Source organism: Trachurus trachurus (assembly GCF_905171665.1).
Source record: "Trachurus trachurus genome assembly, chromosome: 4".
Taxonomy (NCBI): domain Eukaryota; kingdom Metazoa; phylum Chordata; class Actinopteri; order Carangiformes; family Carangidae; genus Trachurus; species Trachurus trachurus.
This window is the reverse complement of record NC_139898.1, coordinates 1,911,876-1,936,390: the sequence shown is the minus strand read 5'-3', so window position 1 is coordinate 1,936,390 and position 24,515 is coordinate 1,911,876. Positions and strand designations below refer to the sequence as shown.

Below are 24,515 nucleotides of genomic sequence, written 5' to 3'. Positions count from 1 at the left end.
GGTCAAAATTGACCCTAACACCATAGATGGCAGCAGAAAGCTGACATAAGACGAAGGTTAATATGTTTATATGTCCTTGTAAGGTATTCCACAATGTCCCCCAGTTATCCACACACACTGGTTGCAGAGCTGTCATGTGAGGCTGACCTGTCTCTGTGGTGGTGCAATGTGCTATAGTGCTATAATCATCAGAAATATTAATAGCAGCCACCTTCAGGGACCTGGCTCGTCTGTTGCATCCCGCTCCTGAAATCACTCACACTTCATTTTCACTTGGTGTAAACTCAATTCATTACTAGAGTAGACTGCACTCAGAAGACCTCACACACAGGCGCGTGTGTGCGCACACAGGCACACACTTATACAGTGGTTCTTGTAATAGAAAAAAACCTCAATATGCTGCCCAATTAATTACTAAAGTATAGTGAACCCAGTAGACCTCACACACACACAATGTATGCTGTTTTTAGTTTACTGTGAAGATAACACAAATGTATCAGTTAAACCCCACACACACACACACACACACACACACGCACACACACATTAGATCCAGTCTTTTGCACTTCACTATTGATAATAAGATAGATAAGAAGATTTATTTGAGTAATTTACTGTCAGAACTTAAAACTATCTCAGTGTGGGTTCTCAACTCAGGCTTCACTTCTCCAGGTCAGCCAATCAGAGGAGAGAAGGCTCTGAGCCTCTGGAAAGTTATTTTCAGATACACTGAGGCAACAAAACACTTGAACGTAAGAGTTCCATTATGAATGTTTTTTATAGAAAACATTTTTCCATGGTAAAGAGCCTGAATGTTCTGAATGTAGGGCAACCGGCTGATGAGATGAAGGTGACACAATCAGTGCTCTTCATCAGACCAGTGAAAAAGAAAAAATAGAAGTATGTGGAGGGGTTCAAGCTGTGATGATCATACACTCATTACCATCATAATATATTATAATATGACATTATTAGGAAGGTAGATATCATTACCTGGACACAACGAGAGGGAGAATAAGCATCTTCAGCATTCTCATCAACAGCTCTCCAGGAAACTGAAAGTACTTCACCTCCTGTGAGGGGAGAAGGGGAGATGACAGTAGGTGATTGGAAGAGCATTGGACGGCTTAAAGGAAAGAAACATTTTGTAATTTTAATAATATTCAGAATGAGCGACCACATTGTACACACCACCTTGAAGACAGAAAACTACAGTATCCACTTGGACCTGGAAATACACTTGATCTCTAATCCCTTGGACGAACAGTAGGCTGCATTATTAGTGTTTGTTAATAGTAACATGAATCTGAATGAAGCTGACATCTCCAAATTCTCCTTTCTGTAAGTTTAACCCACTAATTGTTAAACTTACAGAAAGGAACATTTTGAAGATGTCAGTTCACATCACAGCTGTGTCCACCAACAGTCTTCACATGTCCATGTAAAGTTTTTATGTGGAAGTTTGAATGGTTCATCATGTGTCCATTAGATTAATTGGTTTCTTTTTATTATTATTATTGATTAACTAATAGAATATGCTCTCTTTTTGTTGTGAATGAGAGAAAGAAAAGAAACGCATTCTTCTGGTCCACAGTCTCCACTATGTACAAGAATGCCAGCCGAACCTGATACTAGGCAGGGAGACCCTCTCTCTCCCCTTATCTCACCCACAGTGAGACAGAACATTGAGATAAAAGGAATACAGATTGGAAAAGAAACTCACAAGCTGGCACTTAATGCCGATGATATTATTGTATACCTGGCATCCCCAGAGGAATCAATACATGAATCAATGAAAACAATTGATGAATATGGTAAAGTCTATACCTAGGCATTAATATTAGTGAACATTTAGAGGAACTGTATGAAACAACTACTGTGTGTTGATTACTAAAATAAGGCAAAAATTGAGTAGATGGGGATTAATGCCACATAGTTTCCTCAACAGAGTAGAAACTATTAAAATGATGGTTCTTCTGCAATTTTTATTTCTATTTCAAACATTGCCTATTGTAGTACCAGAGAAATACTTTAAAAACTGTAACAGAATTATTTCAAACAACAAAAAGCAGAAAATTAGATTTAAAATTCTATGTCAACCAAAAGAGGAAGGTGGGTTAGGGCTCCCAAATTTTTTTCCAAGTTATTTACTGGCTACACAACTCCTCGCAATAATGAAATGGACAGAAAGGTAAACAGAAACCAAATGGATTAATATAGAAAAAGAAATGGCAAGAATATCCATTGGGACATTTGCCATTTATTGGAAGAACGCAATGGAAAAATTATACAGGGCAGAACTACTGCATTGACAACACATTGGCCAATTGGAAACGCGTTTGTAAAATTTTAAAAATGGATAATGAATGTGTATTAGTTAGAGAAATGGCAGAGGATCCAGAATTTATCCCTAATAGAACAGATACAATCCTGGAAGGTTGGGCTAAAAAGAGACTGACAAGATATTCACAATTCATTTCAAATCACACAATAAACTCTTATGATATTATATCTAGCAAATACAAATTAGAATCAAAACATTTCTGCAGGTCAGAAGCTACATGAGTAGATTTTTAGATGAGGGGACATCAGAGCATGAACTGATTAAATATATGATGCAAAATAGAAATAAAAACAAAGGAAATCTGTCAAGAATTTATAAGATCTTGCAGAAGTATAATGAGGTAGAGAGAAACATAAAAGAGAAGTGGGAAAAAGATTTAAGAATCAACATAACAGAAGAGTGGAGAAGAACATTAGGTGAAAACTTTAGAATCTCACAATCAAAATACTGGAGGGAGTTTTCATGGAAAGTGAGTATTAGATTTTTTATCACACCTGAGAAACTCAAGAAATGCTTCCGGATTAGATAATGGATGTTGGAAAGACATTACTATCCCATCACAGAGCGCCTGCTCTCCCCGCCACAGAAACAAACACTTTTTCCTTGTTGTGTTAATTGCTTGTTAGTGTTTAATTGTAATTCATAGACAGTCATCTGTATAATGAAATTTGATTTATTTGTAGTAAAACCTGAGTGTGGTTATGGGCAGATTTGTTTTTCCTGTTTTATTTTGATATTACTGCAGAACACATTTTAGTTCAGGGGCCACAAACAGCACAATTTGATCTCAAGTGGGCCAGACCAGTAAAATAATAGCATAATAACCTATATAAATATAAAGAACTTTGAATTTTTCTCTTTGTTTTAGTACAATATTAAGATGTTTACAGAACATGAACTATCCTTTTACAAAACATATTATGTGCAATTCCATATTTTCACACTTGGATTTCCTTCCTCTTTTGATCCAATTCACCTGATCTGTTCCCTCCTTCCATTTTTCTTTCTATCCTTTTCCCCTTCTTCCTTCCTTTTTCTTCCTCCCTTGAACTAATCTGTTCCCTCCCTCCATATTTCTTTCCTTCCTTTTTTCCTTCCTTCTTTCCACAATCCTTTTTCCCTCCCTTCCTTCTTTCCCTTCGTCCTTACTTCTTCCTTCCTTTTTGACCTAATCTGTTCCCTCCCTCCTTCTATCTTTCCTTCCTTTCCCCTTCCTCTTTCCTCCCATCTTTCCCTTTGTCCTTCCTTCTTTCCTTCCCTCTTTCTTTTCTTCCTTCCTTCCCTTTGTCCTTCCTTCTTTCCCCTTGTCCTTCCTTCCTTCCTTCTTTCTTTTCTTCCTTCTTTCCCTTCGTCCTTCCTTCCTTCTTTCTTTCCTTCCTTCCTTATTTCTTTTCTTCCTTCCTTCCCTTCGTCCTTCCTTCCTTATTTCTTTTCTTCCTTCCTTCCTTCCTTCCTTCCTTCCTTCCTTCCTTCCTTCCTTCCTTCCTTCCTTCCTTCCTTCCTTCCTTCCTTCCATGACCCAGGAGGACAACAGGAGGGTTAAACAGCTGCAATAAACATTTCAGCATTTTGGAATGTCTAGTCATATTTCTGCAGTTATTTTGGCTAAAGTAACTTACAGTAAAAGTAATGCAAAAGTGTTGTAATGCATTACAATTCAGAGTCCCGCTCAGAAAAGCGGATGTGTGAGCGACAGCCGCGATTGAAACGAAACAACAGAACAGATGGAGGCTGTGAAGACAAAGGAATATTGCTTTCTAGTGGTTGGTGTTTTCATTTTCATGCAAAGCGTTTAGAGAAACATCATTAATAGCATCATTACAACAGACCCTCAGGAAAACCCTTCTAACAGGGAAAAATTGGAGAAACCTCAGGGTTACAAGCAGTTCTCTTTGCTCTTGATGTCCTCTCAGGATTGAATGGACACAATATTTTCCTTTTATCCTTTTACTTCTGGACAAGTGAGAGGACCACAAAATCATCTTTACTGTGTGACGATGGAACAGAATATAAAAAGCATGGTAATAAAACGCATCAGACGCAGGTGACTGATAAAAAAAAGAAAAAAAAAAGGACTCGGTGTGCAAAGCAGCCTATCCGAAGTAGAACCAGTGTTGGGCAAGTCCTACACCCAAAATATAATAAATTACATATTATTAGTTACTGTCACATGAAAGTAATTAGTTACATAAATTGCGTTACACTACTTTTGCATTACTATTGAGTTACTTTCGCCAAAATAACTGCAGAAATATGACTATAAAGTGTAGTTTATTGCAGCTGATACTACATTGAGAGGAGGGTGTTGTAGCCTAATGACTGTGTCGGCCTCTAAAGTTACTAAAACTACGTGCATGCTGAAGGTAATCTAGTAGCAGTACTGTAACTGCCTAAATAACAGCACGTGCAAACCACAGGATTGAAGTGACAGTTTTACGCGTTGTAATCGTGTCCACCATGGAGTGTGGAAGGAGAGTTGGGTGGCCGCAACAATCGCAGAATGAAATTTGATCCGATGAATTAACAGAAAGGAGCAATAAACATATTGTTGATCTACAGTAAAGAAGAAATGTGCAGAATATCTGAGAGAAAGTAAATGCGGTAATACCAGCTGTCATTCATTGGATCGGAGGTGTGTGCTACCACACTCGGATTTAAAAGCCCGGGTGAGAGGGGATCAAGACGAAGTGAAAGTAGAGGTGAGGTCTCTCGGTCCCAGACAGAGCTGAGCAGCCGCCAGCCAGATAATGGAGAGGGAGGAAAGGAGCGCGCCCAAACGGTTACACCCCGCCTTTCCGAAACCCCGCCTTTCCGAAAATAGACTTCCATTCATCGTAATAGCGGGGTTTTCTAGACCCCGCTATTTAGAAAAGGCTATTGGGGAAACCCTGTTACAACCAAAAACGTAATAACTGCCAATAACGTAATAACTGCCAATAATGTAATAATTTTGGCCATTTCAAATGTAATAAAGCCAATAGTGTAATAATGTGCCAATAATGTAATAAAACTTTTGAGCCAATAACGTAATAACTTTTTGCCGATAATGTAATAAGGCATTACATTATTGGCTGGTTATTACGTTATTGGCCTGGTATTAAAAAAAACCTTTCAAAATGTAATAACTGGTGCCGATAATGTAATAATACATAAAAACTAGAACATTTCCTCTCGGGAAATTTTGAATGGGCCACGGCTACTGCCGATTTTGCCATCTCTGTCAACATGGGAATCAAACCCACGATCTTAAGGTCAAGACAGAGCTGATCAGACAGATACATGATCATCTTTCTATAAGCAATGATATGGAGGAGCTGTATCACATTAGGTTAACTGTGTGTGTGTGTGTGTGTGTGTGTGTGTGTGTGTGTGTGTATGTGTGTGTGTGTGTGTGTGTGTGTGTGTGTGTGTGTGTGTTTATCTTGTGTAATAGGGCCAGGACTCAATTAAAACAATTAATCTAATTAATTAGAGGCTTTGTAATTAATTAATCGCAATTAATTGCATTTTAATCGCATATAAATTTTTGACCTGAGAACAGTGAGAAGCATTTTTTTCACATGGATTTTAGTATACCATTGAATGACTGAATAGCTTAAGCAACAAAACATTGTTTTTTTTTCAAGGTGGTACTTAACCTAGACCAACATGCAAATTATCGATTAATTCATTAATCAATATTTGATACAGATTTAAATGGTCTTTCCTGCCAATACACTATGATGATTACTGTAGTATTTAACTAGGCTACATAAATCACAGTAGCATAAACTGATTTGTTGAACGGACCAGGTGATGGGCTGACTGGTCCTGTCTAACTTCTGTGTACTGGGTGCCATTGTGCAGGGTGTTAAGGCAGCCTTCCTCCACTGCAGTCCCTATGGTCCTGGACCCTCTGGCTGGTGGGGTGGGCTGCTTTCAGCTGGGGGGGACTCTATCAGCTGCTCCCACCAGAGGCATTTGACGCATTTGACACCAACAAGGTTTAACTTTAAAACCAGATTAAATCATGGTTTAAGTTTAAATTCTGTTGCACGTTAACTGTGTTTTAATCACATGAAGGTTTGTGTGTGTGTGTGTGTGTGTGTGTGTGTGTGTGTGTGTGTGTGTGTGTGTGTGTGTGTGTGTGTGTGTGTGTGTGTGTGTGTGTGTGACTGTAATCACATGAAGCTGGCTCTAGAGTCTGTGTGTGTGTGTGTGTGTGACTGACTTGACACATAGTTAGTTAGTAGCTGCATCCTGTGTCAGTCTGATTTAGCTGTGTCTGTGTTTATAAACATTTAAACGAGCGCCAGGTGGATTGTTTATGAAGTTAACGAGCTCTGGCCTGAGGATCAAAGAGGTTACCACGGCGATAGGGGCCCCCGCAGGCTGAGACAGACAGAAACGTGGAGAAAAAGAGCCATTTTCTGCCTCTGCACCGGTCTCACATTTAGGCTTAGGGTGACAAACTGGTACGGTAACAACAATCTACAAAACAAAACACAGATCAACGTTGCTCTAAGGACTTACTGATAATTTTGGTACGATTTGGTGTTTCTACAGTAAATATTTTGGCGACGCTGGCAGTTTTAAAACATCAGGCCGTTCTGCTTCTCTCAGAAAATATTTGTATTGGAGTCAATGAGGAGCAGAGACAGACGTGGCTGCACTTAGAGGCTTCAAGTTTAAATTCTGTAAGTCTCTCTGATATTTTGAGCAGATGATGAGTGACAGGACAAGTTTGTCTTACAAATTCTGAAAAAATTATGTGTGTAGAGTGTAAATTGTGGCCGGGCCGAGTTTGGAAAGAGAAAAAATCTGGAGTTTTTCTGGCATCTCTCCCACTCTAACCGATGATGTCACGCACTCTGACACGAACATTCCGTCCAATACACACCCATTATAATCTCATAATTTCTCCAAAAATGATCATGGTCATTGAACAGGGATTGATCAAAAACTATATGACCTATCAAAACGTGGAGTAATACGCCAATACACAAGACTTGTGTCTACTGTTTAAAGTTTAAATGGAGTCTCTAGGTGAAAGTATGCCTGAGCAGTAGACGTTTGTTAAACTCCAATGATTGGTCTTTTTCGCTCTTTTTTTCCCGTCCGTCCCATGGACTTCAATGCAAAATTTTGCGCAGTTTTGCCCGGGCACTGGTCCCTGCAGCTATTGGGACCAGTGCCCGGTGCGATTGCCCGTGGCCCTAACAAGAAGAAGAGGGAGGAAGCCTCAGGACGCTTGTAACACACCTCTGTTGCTGCAACTGTTAACCAATCAACAAATAGATTACTACTGAAACCAGCTGTTGGAGATCTAAAATTAAATCTCTGCAGGGTTCATATGTCTAACTTTGTTTTTCATGTTTGAAAATTAAAAACTACATCAACACATTGAGCATACAGGCCCCATGTTGGATAAGTGACGTTTCAAAGTTGTTGTTGTTTTTTTGTTTTTTTTACAGTAATGATAAAGCAGCTTTAGGTTCTATATACTGTGAAAGTCTAAAGGTAGATGTTTGTATTGCTCCATATTTTTTTTTACATTTGTGAATGAGTGAAAGCTACTTTTCGTTTGAGAAGGAACAGTTTTAATTTAAAGCAGATATCAGTGGAATGTTTTTGTTAATATAAGTCCTAAATAGTCCTATTTTCCGTCAGCAATCACTTACATGAAGTATTTCAGCCTAAACACGAGTCTCTCCGTCACTCTGCTCTGCTGTAACCCGAGGAGAAAATTTTCCTTGTGGGATACAAGTGTTATCCAATGAGGAGAGAGAACGGCATGAAGGGCTGTGTGTGCAGCCAAGGGATGCGCGTGAATGTGGTGACGTAGCACGAGGACCAATTGATGCCTGACAAGGGCGGGGGCTGCTAACTCATGGTGCGTTCAAAGAAACTCGTACTTTGTGTTTTTCCTTCCTGTGAAGTCATACCAGTTCGATCTGGTACGAGTTCACGGGTCGGAAGTTACGAGTGGCCGTTATAGGGAACTTTCACAGACAACAGGATGGTAAAAACACGAGCTACGGGTTACCTGGAACGCTACCAAGTCGTAGTTGTGACTTGAAGCTGTAACTTACGGTTTCAAAAGCCTGCCTTGAACGCAGCATTAGCCGAAACGGCCGTGAAGCTGATATCTGCTTTAATTTTGATTGTTCATGTTCTATCCTGTGTATTGTACACTGCAGTTCAGATTTTGGGATTAGAAATAAATAATAATGCTAGTCCAGGAAAATATATGGTGAATTCATTTGACACCTCAACACCCTCAACGAGACACTGATTTTATGGTATATGCATGGTACACATGAAAAATTGCCCGTTTAGACAAGAATATCTATGAATATCTATTTGGCTAAAGAGGGGAAAGACCACACAATTATGAGAGAGAGAGAGAGAGAGAGAGAGAGAGAGAGAGAGAGAGAGAGAGAGAGAGAGAGAGAGCATATCTTGGATGAATAAGTATGACAACTATATGTCATCCACTAACTGCCCAAAAACTGCAAAAAAAAAACCTTTATTTCCAAGAGCTGCTGTCATTTTTATGTATTATTACATTATCGGCACCAGTTATTACATTTTGAAAGGTTTTTTTTAATACCAGGCCAATAACGTAATAACCAGCCAATAATGTAATGCCTTATTACATTATCGGCAAAAAGTTATTACGTTATTGGCTCAAAAGTTTTATTACATTATTGGCACATTATTACACTATTGGCTTTATTACATTTGAAATGGCCAAAATTATTACATTATTGGCAGTTATTACGTTATTGGCAGTTATTACGTTTTTGGTTGTAACAAACCCCCCCACTCCGAACGGACAGACGGACGTAATCAGAAAGGAACCGGAGGCCGTGCAGTGCGCATTGATCCTTTTTTCCTTTTTGGGGTCAAATGGATCATGTGCATAATTAACTGCAAAACAAGCAAATACTTCATATTAATGACATATAATGTTCATTATGCTTCTAGCCTGTCCAGCCTCTACCTGGTCTTTTTACTAAACTTAACCAACTCCTTTCTTCATTGCCTAAACCCAACCAAAGCAAAATTTATTTATTTGTTTGTCTGCCCAGTCTCTGAGCAGCGCACGTTTCACAGACAAGCCGCAAAACAGAGTGTAAACAACGTCACGCGGTTCAGCACCTTGGACAGCTGCGGGGGGGGGGGGGGGGGGGGGGGGGTTGGAACAGCGGCGTTTCGGAGTAGGGGTATTTCGGAACAGCGGGGTGTCGGAGTGGAGGTGTGTCGGAATGGAGAGCCGTCCCCCACCCAAACACACTGCTACAGCAGAGTGACCCAGACGCCAGGAAAAGCAGAGATAAAAGAACTTTTGCTGCAGCATTAGTTCCAGTTTATTTGGGAGGGACAGTGAATGGTAATGAACATTGCTTCACTAGGAATATAATGTAAGCATGCTGGGATGTAGCCAAAGGCTAGTTTCCATCCGCTGTCCCCAAGTACATTTAAAAACAAACAAAAGAAACAGCATCGCCAATACAGAAAACAAACAAACAACAAGGAGAACCAAAAAAACAAAACAACAAAAACACAGATGTAGGCCCTTTCTCAATATACGTTCTTGTCCGTTCTTGTGTTCTTGTGTTCTACTGAAACGTCATCAGTCGCAGCCCAAGTACTGTCCCAATACACAAGTTCGCATTTCGCCGAGAACGGTCAAAATTCCCGGAAGTGTTCTCGCCACGCCCATTTTACCGAGGATGCATCGGTAGCTGACTTGTGCTAACTTGTCAGCTCAGATATCCCAGCATGCCTTTCGGCAGTCAAACCAGCAGCGGGAAGACGACAACAGCGAAGTGGTAAGCGGTCTTTCTTTTACAGTTTTCGTATGCTATTTCATCAATAAAGTTAATTTTGATGTGATAAATCAACTGTTTAGATTTCAAATATCAGCATGAGCACGAAGATTTATGGCAAATCGAACTTTTGCTCGACTATTTTCGGAGTTGAGAAGCTCCATGAACGGGGGCGGCAGCCAGGCAGCGTATGCGGGGGTAGTTGCTCTCTAAGCGGCTAGTCTACTGCTCACAGACCCGTATTGTTTTCCCTCTGTTACAGAAAACGAGAACACAATGGCGGAGGAGACGGCAACCCACAACTGTAAGAGTATTTTAAATTAATATTCGTACAGCTGCCATTCCGTTAAATTAATACCAGAGTAAATATAAATGTGAACTAACGTCAGTTCAAGAGATTACCGGTATACTTAGCCTAACCAAATGTTTAACGACCTGTATTTTGGTTGATTTTGTATTGTTTTGACTTCAATCAAGGGACAACTGACGAAACCGCGGCTCTCATCACCTGGAGAGCCGCAAATGAAGCCCTCTTTACCGGCCGGAGGAACTCCTCCAAGACCGGATGGGAGTGAGTAAGCTTTTTATGTGTTTTTATACGAGGAGCAGTGGGAGTGTGTTTGTTTGTGCCAGATTTCACAGCCTCTTAAAATGGTTTGATGGAACCTAAATAAACAAATGAAAAATATAGTGTAACGCTAAACTAAATGTTATAATACTAAGTTGTGTGAATTGTAACCTGCATGGTGAACAAAAATGACTTAAAGTGCCACAAAGTACAAGTGAAGGGCAACAGCAATAGTACAGGTGCAGTTATCAACCTAAGTGATATACTAGATGTACTAACAATATTAACTATATATTATCAATATAACTATTGATGAAGCCACTTGGATAAGGGTGGAAACTTCAAAGACAAAACGAAGTCCAGTTGACTTGATTCAATTGCCTAGAGATGACTTTGACCTGGACTAATGAGAATTTACACAGACATTTACTATATAATATCACTATTCTCTTCCTTGCATGCATGTAAGTGCAATCATCCTAACTACATCACATTCAGTAGTCTCTGTCAGCTTGTGTGTCTGTAATATATTTGTTAACATGTGTTCTCAATGTGTAATAATATGTCTAACTTGCCCTTCTTTGTGTGAATGTGTGTGGTTTATCTAGAGTCTTTGTGAGAGACAGTGGCGTGCCTGTCACCCCCAAACAGGCACAGAAAAAGTGGAACAACCTGAAAGAAAAGTACAAGGTACCACCATTCTATCCACTTTTCAGTAAATAAGTTGGACATGGCAACATTCATTCAGTGAATTGTTATTTTTTAGGAGCTTAGGGACCCACCAACAGGGAAAGGGGTGGAGGCGGGAGGGGTGACAGCTGCCACCTGGCCATGGTATGGTCAGATGGATGCCGCACTCCGGGGGCAGCACTCCATTAGTCCGCCCCTGGTAGTTGCGGCTAATCTGACCCCCACTACAGGTGGCGTTGTCACCCCCCCGTCCTCTGCCCCTCCCAGAGAAGGGGAAACACCACCAGCTCCCAAGAGGGCCAGGGCCAGTGGGCAGCTGCTGGACTACCTAAAAGAGCAGGCAGAGAAAGATGAAGACAGGGAGAAGAGGGCAGAGGCGAGGGAAGAGGAGAGGGAGAGGGCAGCATCTCAGAGGGCAGAAAAGTTTTTGTCTCTCTTTGAGAGACTTGTTGATAAAATGTAAATAGTTAAGTAGTTATAGTTATTTTTTTTTATGTAGTTCTTAATTGATGTTTTATTGTTTTGTGTGAATTAAATTGTGAATATTGAGTGTCAGCCTGTACAGTATTTTATCAGTTGTGAATGAAGTGGTCTCAAAGAAATTTGAAACGCAACTGGACTTGGTTATTTGTCAGTTATTTGCCAGTTAATGTTCGCATCTGACCAGGCTGGGACTGGTCCTCGGACATTGGACCAGTCCCAGCCTGGTCAGATGCTACATGAACTGATGAAGCCTCTTGGATGAGAGGTGAAACATCTTCCTAGACAAATAACCAAGTCCAGTTGCCTTTCGATTTAAATTTCTTTGAGATAACTATGACCTGGACAAATGAGAATATGCACAGGCCGAATGAAGTGGTAATATGTAGGTAAGGTGTTGGGTTATTTAGACTTTGAGGCACCAAGGCTTGTAACGGTGGTCACAACAAAGAATGCTTCTGAAACTGAAATCTGATGGGAGGTTGACTTTACTTACAGGTGTTATATGTTTAACTATATACATAATATAATCATTTTTTTATTGAGATAAACTATAAAATCATTTTTAATTAAGATGAAATATATACACACTGTAACAGTTCGTGAGTGAGAGTCGGTAGTGTGAGCAGGAAAAACAGTAATGTCCACAAAAATAGTTAACTTGGGACTTCACTCTTGCCCTTTTATTGAGCCGAACACAGAAGAAGAAAAAAAGGAGAAACCATAGGGAGAAACCGGCAGCTCAGTAAGCTAATGGCGTCCACTCATCGGGTAGCCTTCTTCTCAACTGAAAACAAAACAACGCGGCGCGACGCTCAATGACGTCCCGGCGCCTTCACGCTTACGTTCTTAAAGGAACATTTACAACTGTTACAACACAATCATTTTTAATTAAGATAAACTATATATACAATAATTTTCCATCAAGATAAACTATATACATAATAATCTTTAATTAAGATTAACTAACACAATCATTGATGCACTATTTATACAATCATTTTAAATCAACAAAACAATATTTACAATTAACATTAATTAACATTACAACTACTGAACTGATTATAATTTGGGGGTTTCCCTTAATAATCGTGCTCCCTCAGACAAGCCGGGAGCTCTTGAGGGGCAGACACCTGGGCAGCAAGTCGGCCTCTGAGATTGGCTCCCGACAGCTCCTGGTCTTCCGCAGCGTTTCCCCCAGCTTCCTCATCCTCCCCGTCATCCTCCTCTGCCTCCTCCTCTTCCTGCAGGTCACCGGCTAACAGGCAGAGGTTGTGCAGTATGCAGCATGCTGCAACAACCTTGGGGGCAAAGAGAGCCCGGATCTCCAAAGCCCGGAGGAAGATGGCTCTCCAGCGGGTTTTGAGCAACCCGAAGGTCCGCTCAATGATGTTTCGGGCCTTGGCGTGATGCCTATTGAAACGGGCCTCAACTTGGCCTGTTGATTAAAATACAGGTAATGTAGAACACATCCAGGAATTCAAATTCAAAGTAACAACTGTAATAAATAATGTATTCTCTTACCTGCTATAGGTTGACGGTAGGGAGTGATGAGGGCCACCGGATGCTGCAGGCAGGGGTACCCCCCGTCTCCCAGGAGGAAGAAGCCAGCCGGTGGGTAGAGGGACTCCTTATACATCGGAGACCTCCGGAGGACAAGGGCATCGTGCACTGACCCCGTGTTGCCGATGTAAATGTCAAGAAATGCACCGTTGCTGTCACACACACCCTGAAGAACCACAGATGGGAACAGCTTTCTGTTAATGTAGCTCTTCTTCTGCTCCGCAGGTGGCACAAGACGGACGTGGCATCCATCTATGGCTCCAACGGCACGATGGAAAGCCTCATGCCCAGCCAGCCGAGCGAAACCTGCTCCCACCTCCTCCATCTCCTCAGGCTTGGGGAAATGGATAGCCCTATGAATGATGCCCATCATGGCCTCAACAGAAGTGTGGACAACCCTGGCAACTGTGGCTCTTGGTATGGCAAATATGTCTGCCGTGACCCGGTAGGACGTGCCACATGCCAGCCAGTAGAGACAGACGGCCACCTCTATTTCATGGCTCCAGCCATGTGGCTTTAGCCGGGGCAACATCTGGACCAACAGATGGATGGTCTCCCTTGACAGCCTGAAGGCTGGTTTCAGGTCAGCCTCCTCGGAGAAGAAGGTGCAGAGGATGGGCACAGTGTTGTTGACCTGGGCATACCTTCGAGGAGAATGATCCTGTAATGAAATAAAAAAAAATGTAATTAGTAAAACAATGAAATAATATTTGAATGAATTTATTTATTTATTTATTTATTAATTACTTGCTTGAAAATGTATTTATAGTTCTTTGCTCAGTTCTCATTAAACTTAATTTATGTTTTGTGTTCTATACAAATGAGCTTCACTTGATTTATTACACAAGACTTATCAGACTTGTATCAGATATCAGAAATAAATAAATTGTACAACGTAATATGCTCCGCTATTTCACCTGTAATTGTTGGGTCCCCCCACGATTTCACCAGTAGGTGGTGCTAGGTATCAGATGTCAAATTGTATGAATGAGTAGTAGAAAATTTATGAATGAAAGGGGCGGGTCTACCGTTACTATTACTACACAGTTTGGGACGGACCTTGTTAATCTTGTTTCATACATTAATATTTATAATACACCGGTGTTAATATTTCTAAACCGTACCATAGTTGTTTTGTTAACTTTAATATGAATGAAAAACCAAGTGATCGTGAAGAAAAGATAACTTACAAATCCAGCAAAGGCTAGGATAGCGCGACGTCTCTCCAGACTCCTCCTCCTCATCCTGGCTCTCCTCCGCTGAAGACGCCCCCTCAGCTCGGCAGCTTCCTCCTCTGCCTCCCGGTAAAGAATACCGACCGCGACAGCGAGCAACACTTGCCGGTACATATTGACGGTGGTAATACCAAACGTCTCTGATAATACTAAACTACTACTACTCACAATCTACGAACGCAAACCCACAATGGCGATCCTCTACACACAACAGCCTTTTCGCGGGGTTTGTTTTTCCCGCTGTTGTCTCGTCACGTAGGCAGATTCATGGCTCGTGAGCTTCAGAAGCACTTGAGAATGAGGGTTGTTGTTGCTGCTTTATTTACGTGTATATTTATTTATTTATTTACATGTCACGTACACACGAGATAGGTATATTTATTTATTTATTTATTTATTTACATGTCACATAGGCCTACACACGAGATAGGTATATTTATTTATTTATTTAGCCTACATGTCACATACACACGAGATAGGTATATTTATTTATTTATTTACATGTCACGTACACACGAGAGAGAGAGAGAGCATTTGTTTTGGATGTTAACGCCCAGCTGTTTGATCAGCTGTTTGATCAGCTGTTTAATCAGTGCAGGCTGCCTGTGGCACCACAAGAACGCATCGTCTCAAAACTGAAAACGAGCATTCTGTATTCTTGTGATCTCCGGAGTTCATTCTTCGGAGAACGACTAGCAAGAACATTCTCCTCAAGAACACAAGTCCGTTCTTTGCATTCTTGGTATTGAGAAACGGCCGTAGTGTATTTTCTACCTCCTGATTTGTTAAGTAATATACCCTGAGGGTTATTGATGTGTTCAGTATATAATCCACTTCAAATTCTTTACTTTTATCTTTAGTATAATATGAACCAAGGCTTTGTTTAGACTGAAGGCTGTATGTTTAGCTTAGGTCACTTTTTCTGGACACATCTATGTTTATGTTAGCCTAGAGGTTAACTGCCTGGTCAAGATGGTAAATACCACAGGGTAATTTGGACAGGTTAGGTATTGGGCCCTATTTTCCAGGCGCAACTCAGGGTGGCGCAGCGAGGCGAGCCCTGACGCAGCTGGCGCAGTGGCATTTTCCTCCAGTGCAACAACGTGCGCAGCGGATTCGGTAAATTGACCCTTCGCGTAAGCCCCGCCCCCTTGGTTACTGTTGCTAAGGCGGGCAAGCTTTCACTCCCAGCCATGCTCCTGGCAGTATTTGGTATCGATTTCAAAGGAAATATCAGCAAATTTCTGGATAAACTGTTCTGAGATAATAGAGAGAAGAAGTCACAAAGATCATTCAGAGTTTTCAGTGACGTGACTCGCGCAGGAGGATAAAACATCTGTTCAACGACACGACTGGACAATGTACAGAGCAGCAGTAAGGACCGGTAATTTTACCGTCTATCAACCCACGAAGACTTAAGTCATCTCACTGGTCATGAAACGTTGTCAAACTGCAAGTTTTTGGGCGATTGTGAACCACATACAGCTTTCGCTGCTGTTTTGTTTTCTCCCACCGCTGTATCAGTCAGTGAAAGCAGTCCCTGCCTGGAGGATCCCTCGCCTGAAAGCCCAGGTAAACGCGGTAAAAGTACAGCTGTCATTTCGGAGGTGAACATATGGTTATCCCCGTATTTACACTTGCTCAAGTCGAAAAAAAAGTCAGCTCGTATCTGAACATCTCTATATTGCTGCTGCCGCCGCCGCCGCCGCCGTAGTAGCAGCAGCAACAACAACATCCTTCTCTACAAACAAATGTTTTTCATCCTAGTCTCAAAATGTGTCCACAAAAGCAAACGTAATGACTCACTGCGGAAAGCTTGCCAGGCCTATAGTTACGGTTGCTAACGTAGGATTGGACAATAGCCGTTTGTGGGAGGAGTTGGCGAAGGGTCAATTGGCAGACTGCTGTGTGCCGAGATGGGAGTGGTCGTGCAGCAGGGGGAGGTGTCGACAGATTCACCGTGGCGCAGTGACAATTTGTTGCCGATAGACCGCGCGGAGAGTGCGCCGAAAGCTCGCCAGCTCCAACCTGGTCTACTCTCAGCGCAAGGCGCAGCGCAGCCAGCAGACTGGTATTTTGACTGCCCAGCGCACAGTGCGCACACGTCACCAAGACCTCACAGGCAGATTTGAAGCTCCTGTGATTAATAAACTTATTATCTAGGATATTGCAATGATGATAGGAGAGGGTTTTTTTTTTTTTCTAGGACCTTCAGAGCTTTCAAGATTTCAATAAGTCTGATGGTGGATGCACTAGTATAGGACCAGGTGGTGATACAGTAATCAATGTGAGAAAAAATCATAGAGTGTAGGACAAAGGTGCTGCACTGTGCACCTCTGTCAGGGATGATCTGATTTGTTTAAAGTTGTATAGATTGAAATGAACAGTTTTCGCCCTATTTTAACATGGCTTTTGAATGATAGTGAAGAGTCAAGGATGACACCAAAGTATTTAAATTCCTTCACTATGAGAAGCTCCTCACCTCTAAAGTAGATTTGACAGGTGGGTTGTGGGCTTGGCAAACATCATGCAGACAGGTTTTTAGTGTTCAAAGATAGGCATGAGTTAGTTAACCATTCCTGAAGGCAGTTGATAGCTTTTGGGCAGCTTCTTGAGAGGTTTTAGCCTAGGTTAGGATTACTGTATCATCAGCGTACATCAGGGTGTCGATGTTGTTGCAGACATTGGGGTAGATTGTTAACATAGAGAGAAAAAAGTAACAGATTGACCCTTGGGGGACCCCTACTGGACAGAGCAGGTATGGGGATTTTTTGCCTGCCACCTGGACACACTGTGTCCTGCTTGATAGGTAGGATTTAACCCAAGCAGTAGCTTGACCAGAACAGTTAAAAGCAGAACGTCTGGAGAGCAGAATATTATGTCAACAGTGTAGAAAGCCCTTTTGAAATCAATACAAATAGCACCAACACATGCATAGGCCTACTTGTCAAGACAGAGTTTGACCTTTTCAGTACAGACACAGGCCTATAGTCCACACGAACACGGGTATTTTTTGAAAAAAATTCCCGTCCACACCACCGGTGTGATAAAAAATATCTCCATCCACATGAAACCACAAAATCCACCTCAAACAATGTCATGCACATGCCAAAGCAGTAGGTGGTGATAGCACTCCTAACAGAAAAGGCCATTTTAGCAAATCACAAGGCTGGAAAATTTCATACCGGAAAAACAACAATGGCTATGCTAAATGCTAAATAGCATGGATCTATTATAAGACCATCCATGAGCAACAGTAACAGCAACTCCGTCAGCTGGTCACGTCTAGAGTGCTCCACAAGTCTCCATGGATACAACTGTTTACCCTCGCACAGTGTGACGTCAAACAATGTCGTCAAGAAATTGCGGTTTTCCTCGGTTTTCCTGCCCATACATGACTGCTGAAACCGGACTTTTCGAAGAAGTTCACCCTGGACTCTGGTTACAAAAAATTCCAGTTTCAGGAGCCCACAACTGCGGTTACGTGTGGATGAAAGGCTGAACCGCGCAGAGAAACAAAAATGCCCGTGTTCGTATGGGGAACTGCGCATTGGTCCGACCTCCCATTGGTTCGATCTCCCATTACTCCGACAAAATACCCACTGGTCCGACCTCCCATTGGTCCGACCTCCCGTTACTCCGACAAAATCAACCACAAGTCGGACCAATAGGAGGTCGAATCAATGGGTGGTCCCGTTAGTTAGAACTGTCATCGCTACTTTGTGACAAGCTCTTCCATTGATAGGAGCATGCAGCTTTCTCTCTCTCTCTCTCTCTGTGAGAGAGAACAAAATAACGAGAATTACTGAAAGAGAGAGAGAGCTCTCAGAAACACACAGAAACGCACACACGCGGCCCAGAAAGGAGCCAGATCATGTCAGATCGCGCACAACCATCATAAATGCTGATCAAGATGTGTAAACGCCCAGAGTAGAGAGTAAAAGAAATACACTTTTTTTTTCTCTCCCCCCCCTCCGCTCGAGCACGGCTGAACCAGGCCGGCTTGAGCTCACTTCACGGGCGCGAGCCTGCTGCAGCCGCCGCTTCTGCGGGACTGAAAATTTTATTTCGTGATCCGTTTGAATTGTGCCATGAGAAAAAAATATGTCCTCTACCTGTTTAAAACATCACGTTTCATCCCGAGAAATCAGCAGTTTGTTGTAAAGCTATTGTAGAATAAAATTCAGAAGAATCCGTAAGCAGAAAGACTACAAGTCGCGTAGGTGACGTCACACACCAAATGCCGCCCTTTCCCGTGTCAGTTGGTGACGTATTTTCTGTGGGACACAGATCTGTAGTCCGTAGAGCGGTCTTTACACAAAATACATTCTTCTGTAGCCGTTTTACGATAAACGGCTGATTTCTCTTCATGAAACGTGATGTTTTAAACAGGTAGAGGACATATTTTTTTCTCATGGCGCAATTCAATCGGATCACGAAATAAAATTTTCAGTCTCATTCATTTGAATGGCGAGTTTTTCAGAGTTGAGGTCCCATGGCGCCGTTACTTCCTGCTTCCGCTTAGGCTCTCTATACCTGTCTGTAATGTAAGTTTGATTTGATATGAGTGTCAAGGTTTAATTACGGACACTAATAAGCGCGCAGCAGTGCGTAAAAGTCGTGCGTAATGACAGCTCCTCGTTGGTGAAACGGAATAAACTGCACCTCTTCTTCCACGTGTGTTTTATTGACAGGTGGAGCCTATATGAATAATTATATAAATGCATAGTGAACGGTAAAAATGGAGAGTTGGACTAATGCTAATAACTAGTCCAGTTCGAACTAATGAGGACCTCCCATTAGTTCCAAGTTTCCAACTCTCATTACTCCGATTGTCGAACCAATGGGAGTTCGAACTAATGGGAAGTCGGACTAATGGGAGGTCGGACCAGTGCCATGGACCCTTCGTATGGACGGCCCCACAGACAGCTGTTTCAGTGGAATGGTGGCGGCGGAAGCCAAACTGCATGGGGTGTAAAGAAGGGACATTCTTGACTAGGTGTTTGGTGATAGCTTTAGCAACCCATTTTCAATTATCTTGGAGGTTATAGAGAGGATGCTAATTGGCCTGTAGTTGGCAGGGTCAGTTTTGTCTCCAGATTGAAACACGGGGGTTACTGTTGCCACCTTCCAAGCTGAGGGGACGGCTGCCTGGTTAATGGACAGATTGATTAGATGTGTGTGGCTGAGCTAAAAAGCTAGTGTCGAGCCCAAACTCATCTCTGGTTTTGGATTATTTCAGAAGTGAAATTTAAAACGTCAAACATTGATATTTCCTTTATCTCAAATATTAAGTCAGCAGGCAGAAGAGACAATTCGTCTGCCGTGCCAGGGGCCATGGCGTACTGCTCAGATGCTTAATGACAACGAGCTGAGCGGCGACCCAACTGCTGATCCAGTGGTCACAGGTGCCACAGTGTTGTAACTGTCACTAGTAAGCTATTAACTAACTCATTTGTGTGAGTGGCTCCAAATCAGCCTTTAGTTCATCCAGCAGCTTGGAAACAACCCGTCTGGTAGATATGAATTATGTTTTCCTTTTCGTTTTTATTTTTAAACGTGAGAAACTTTTTTTCTATTTATCTATGTAGACTACTGGGATGCAGTCACAGTCCCTGCAACTGATAAGTTTGCACACGTTTTTATACAAGCAAACTTTCAGTAGATCCCTAACTCTAATCGGGTTAAAATGTGTTGATGCGCGCTACTTGTAATGGGTAAAATATTAACGAAATTTTATTTGTGATGCGTTAAATTACTGCGCTACAGTAAATAGTAGTACATTACTGTAATTACGTTGTAACGTCTTTCTCCCAACACTGAATAGAACACCATGCATAACACCAAGACAAAATCCCCCCTCCAACTCAGTTGGACATGGTACAGCCTGGATCAAGATGTCAGCAGCACTGGTAAAAGAAGTTAGGACTGAATTACCCTGAATCAGCAGAGCAGGTGTGTGCTGTGTTTCTTTTGTCATACTGTAAGTGATGATGTTTTCAACATGTGTCCAACGTGGCGCACACACTCACCACAACAACAGAGGGGAATCATACGCTTTGTTCACAAGCCTGAGTGTCTCATTGACCAGTTGCCGACTGAGCAGTGAGGCCTTCGTTGAGACTTCATTTTCAAAGGAGCCCCTTGAAAAGGCCCTTGGAGATGAACCATCTCATTTCCTAACAAATAATACCAACAGAAAAATTCAGTCATCAATAAAACAGAATCATAGAGAGTAAAAAGAGCCTTCAGTTTCACCACTCTAATACAGAGATGACTGGCAGCTGTGCTTTGTCTCTTTTTCCTTTTTCCCCCATGGCAGCACAATGATGCTAATGGAAAATATGGAGGCCAGGTTGGTATTTCTGTTTCCTCCTCCTATCACGACTGATCAAAAAGAAAAGAAGCCATCTTTTTTTAGTAGAGGTTTCTCACACACGACTGAACAAGCAGCAGCTTTCTCTGCTTCATTAACATGGTCGCTATTGACTATTGCCTATAGCCAGGACAGTCCACAGGTGCCAGTGTGCTGTTATTACATGTAGGCTACAGCATATTTCTCTATATTGAAAGGATTTAAATGCATTATTTACTCCCTTTTTAATGCTGTCTACACCTGCAGGCAACAAACTTTGCATTAATAGTAATGCAATGCATTAATGCCTGTAAACTTTACTGTTGGTTTAGTCAGAGTCCATTTTATTGTCATTCATAGTACATTTGCATACATGTACTGGAAAGAAATTACGAAAACACAAGTGAGCATTTACCTCACTTGACTCAAGTCAGTTACGACGACAAACTGCAGTATGCAGATGAGCTTCCCTGAGACAGTTTGTGCAGAAATTCTTTGGTTATGCAAACCGATTGTTGCACACCTGTGAGGTGCAATTTCGATCCAATTTCTCCATGTTTTTAGGAATAAAATGTTGTATAAATCAGGCAATGAATGCAACCCCCTCTGTAAAAACCTTCAGAATATAGACAGGAATAAAACTGGAAGGTTTGGTGTCTGTAAGTGCTGCTGAAGTGGAGATTTCGCGTTCAGAGTCTGAGGAAAAACTCATTTTGAGAAAATGGCCTTTAAAGACGGAGGAGATGACAATTTTTGGAGCCTACATCATTGTTCAGGAGAGAGAGAGCTTTACAATGATACCTGACATGACATGGGTCAGACAACAGGCACAGCTCAGTATGTCACAGTAGCATGTTAACTTTTGGTGAAGCAACATTTGCTCATTTCCACCTGTAGTCCCTGGGCAGGTAAGAAACAGACAGATAACAATATATTAAGAATGTAGAATAAAAGTGATATGATCTGAAATAAAAAATAAAAAAAATAGACAGAGTAAACTAGCAAAGGCAGGGAACAAGAGCGCCAATCAAGAAATCAGGAAAGAAAACAATAGAATTAAATGAACAGCACATACTCTCTCTTATTCTCATCACACATTCAAACACAAGCACACACATAGACAACAGTCCAACTATCTCCATCCCCATCCTCATCCTCATCTAATAACCACACTCATGCACATAACCAGACACATTTACATACACACTCACATCAAACATCAAACACATCAAACTCATCAAATACACAATCCAACAACTCCAAAACGCTCTGGTGGACAAGTTGTGACCTGCACATTCACCACACTATGAGATAATCATGGAATGTTACGTTACGAGATTGAGTTGTTTTAGAGGGAAATACAGAGACTGCTTGCTGAAAAACTGTCCCTGAAGGCAACGTGCATCAGTGGTTTTGCATGAATTTCCCTCTAAAACAACTCTGTCTGGTAACGTTGTGTTATTATCTCATAGCGTGGTGAATGTGCAGGTCACAACTTGTCCACCAGAGCGTTGTGGAGTTGTTGGATTGTGTATTTGATGAGTTTGATGAGGGAAACCAAGAAATCCCATGAGCCTCTGTAGCGTAGCTCTGAGCTTCACCGTTCTAAAAACAGCTTGCACCGACAAATAAAGGTAACGAATCTACTGCTATGACTATAGCGATTATGGGCCAATTTGCCAAAATGTTGAACTAGACTTATAACAGAGTCGTCAGCAAACTTCAGAATATGCCTGTTCTCATATGTACTCCTACAGTACAAGAGTTTGTGTAGAGAATGAAAAGCAGTGAAGAAAGGACACAGCCCTGTGGGGAACCCCTCGAGGAGAATAACTTGGATGATAACACACCATTGACTCTCACACATTGTGACCGATCTAACAGAAAGTCCAGTAACCAGCCAACAAGATTTGGGTTCAAATTAAAATGTGAAATAAGTTTCTCTGCAAGGAGGTAGGGCTGGATGATGTTGAATGCCGATGAAAAGTCGACAGACAAGAGCCTTGCATGTGTCTTGGGGGCCTCTAGATGTTGAACTAGGACATTTATTAAAAACAAACCCCTACCTGCCTGATAGGCAAACTGAAGAGGATCAAGGAGGCCACTGACCTGCTTCAAAACTTCCTTCTTAACTAACTTCTCGAAGACCTTCATCACCAGAGAGGTGAGGGCTACTGGTCTGAAGCATAGACTGTAAAAAGAAGTCATTTAGGACTTTGGGGCTTTTAGTTTTTGCCACAGTAACAATAGTTGCATGTTTCCACACATAGGAACGATCTGCAACTGGAGAGACTGAGTGAAAATTACTTTTAAAATTCCACTAAGTTGCGAGGCACAAGACTTGAGCACTCTAATATTGTCTGGCCCCCGGGCTCTTGTTTACTTTAATCTGTTTAAGAAGGTTGGTGAGTGACAGAGGACAGGTCAATGTCAGGGGCAGAAGTGTCTCTAACATGGTCCCACATATTGCTTATTTTGTCATTAAAAACATCTAAATTAAATCTCAAATAGAATGTATTTAACTCATCGTCAATCTGCATGTTAGAAGTAAAGCCATCAAGGAAACAGAATTATTACATTTCTGTAGGCCTGTCATCGATTTCATGCCGTTCCAAACAGACTTGAGATCAGAAGCTTTCAGTTTGGATTCAATGCACTTTTCGCCTTTGCGATCTCAGCTCTAACAACTGTTCTGATTTCTATGCAGCCTTGTCACCACTCTTGAAGACCGCCTTTTTTTTCTCTAAGCAGGCTTTTGAGTTCCTTCGTTAGGTTTTATAACGGCAGGGAAAAAAAAAAAAAAAAAACGTCAGGATGGAGGATCGAGTTTGTACCGCGGCAAAGGCAACTCAGCCACGGGACAAACCACAGACACTCAGAGCATGGCGTCGGTTATCGGTAAAAACAACACTGTGCATCCCTAACGTTACCTACAGCTATTTAACAGACAATCATGTTCAGGAAAATACTCTGACAAGATTACAAAACTCAGTGTCTGTGAGGACTGAGGTGCTGCCTAGTCAGAGACGAGGGAAGAGGACGGACATGTCTAAAGTCTGGAACAACTGCATCCTGACCCGAACTATACCTGCATGGCAGTGGCGTGCACAGACTTTTTGAAGGGCAGGGGCGAAAAGGAAAAAAAGGGGCACCTAATAGCGCGTCCTCGCCACTGAAGAGGGCACTTTAGCACGCGTTTTGGCTTCCCTGAAGGCACTTTAACACGTGTTTTAGCTCCCAAGAGGCCACTTTAGCACATGTTTTGGCTCCTAGATGTGGCTCCTAGAGGGCACTTTCAGGGCTGCCAAGTTTCAGAAAATGACAAGAGTGAGACTGTAGCGACATGGTGCGTTTGGGGCGAAAATTTTTTGGCCTTTTTTAACATCGATTTGGCCTGTTTTAATATCGATACCTTAAGACTAAAAAAACGTCGATTTGGCCTGTTTTAACACGTGTTTTGGCCCCC

General features: G+C 41.8%; 2 protein-coding genes across 2 annotated transcripts in view; one reads left to right on the top strand and one right to left on the bottom strand.

Annotated features, from left to right (window-relative positions):
- The window catches only part of slc1a7b (solute carrier family 1 member 7b), a gene marked incomplete at both ends in the record, with an annotated part of 51,402 nt that overhangs the window by 15,832 nt on the left and 11,055 nt on the right, over nt 1-24,515 (bottom strand). The window contains one exon of the mRNA XM_083970645.1: nt 994-1,073. Within this exon, the coding sequence (XP_083826771.1) occupies nt 994-1,073 (80 nt within the window). The remainder of the gene's footprint in view (nt 1-993; nt 1,074-24,515) is intronic.
- LOC310984703 (uncharacterized protein) lies at nt 10,340-13,158 on the top strand (the record flags this gene model as incomplete). Its single annotated transcript, XM_083970017.1, has 4 exons — nt 10,340-10,462; nt 10,636-10,729; nt 11,335-11,416; nt 13,000-13,158. Exons 1-4 carry the CDS (start codon nt 10,435-10,437, stop codon nt 13,156-13,158), a joined length of 363 nt encoding a protein of 120 aa, XP_083826143.1. The 5' UTR covers nt 10,340-10,434.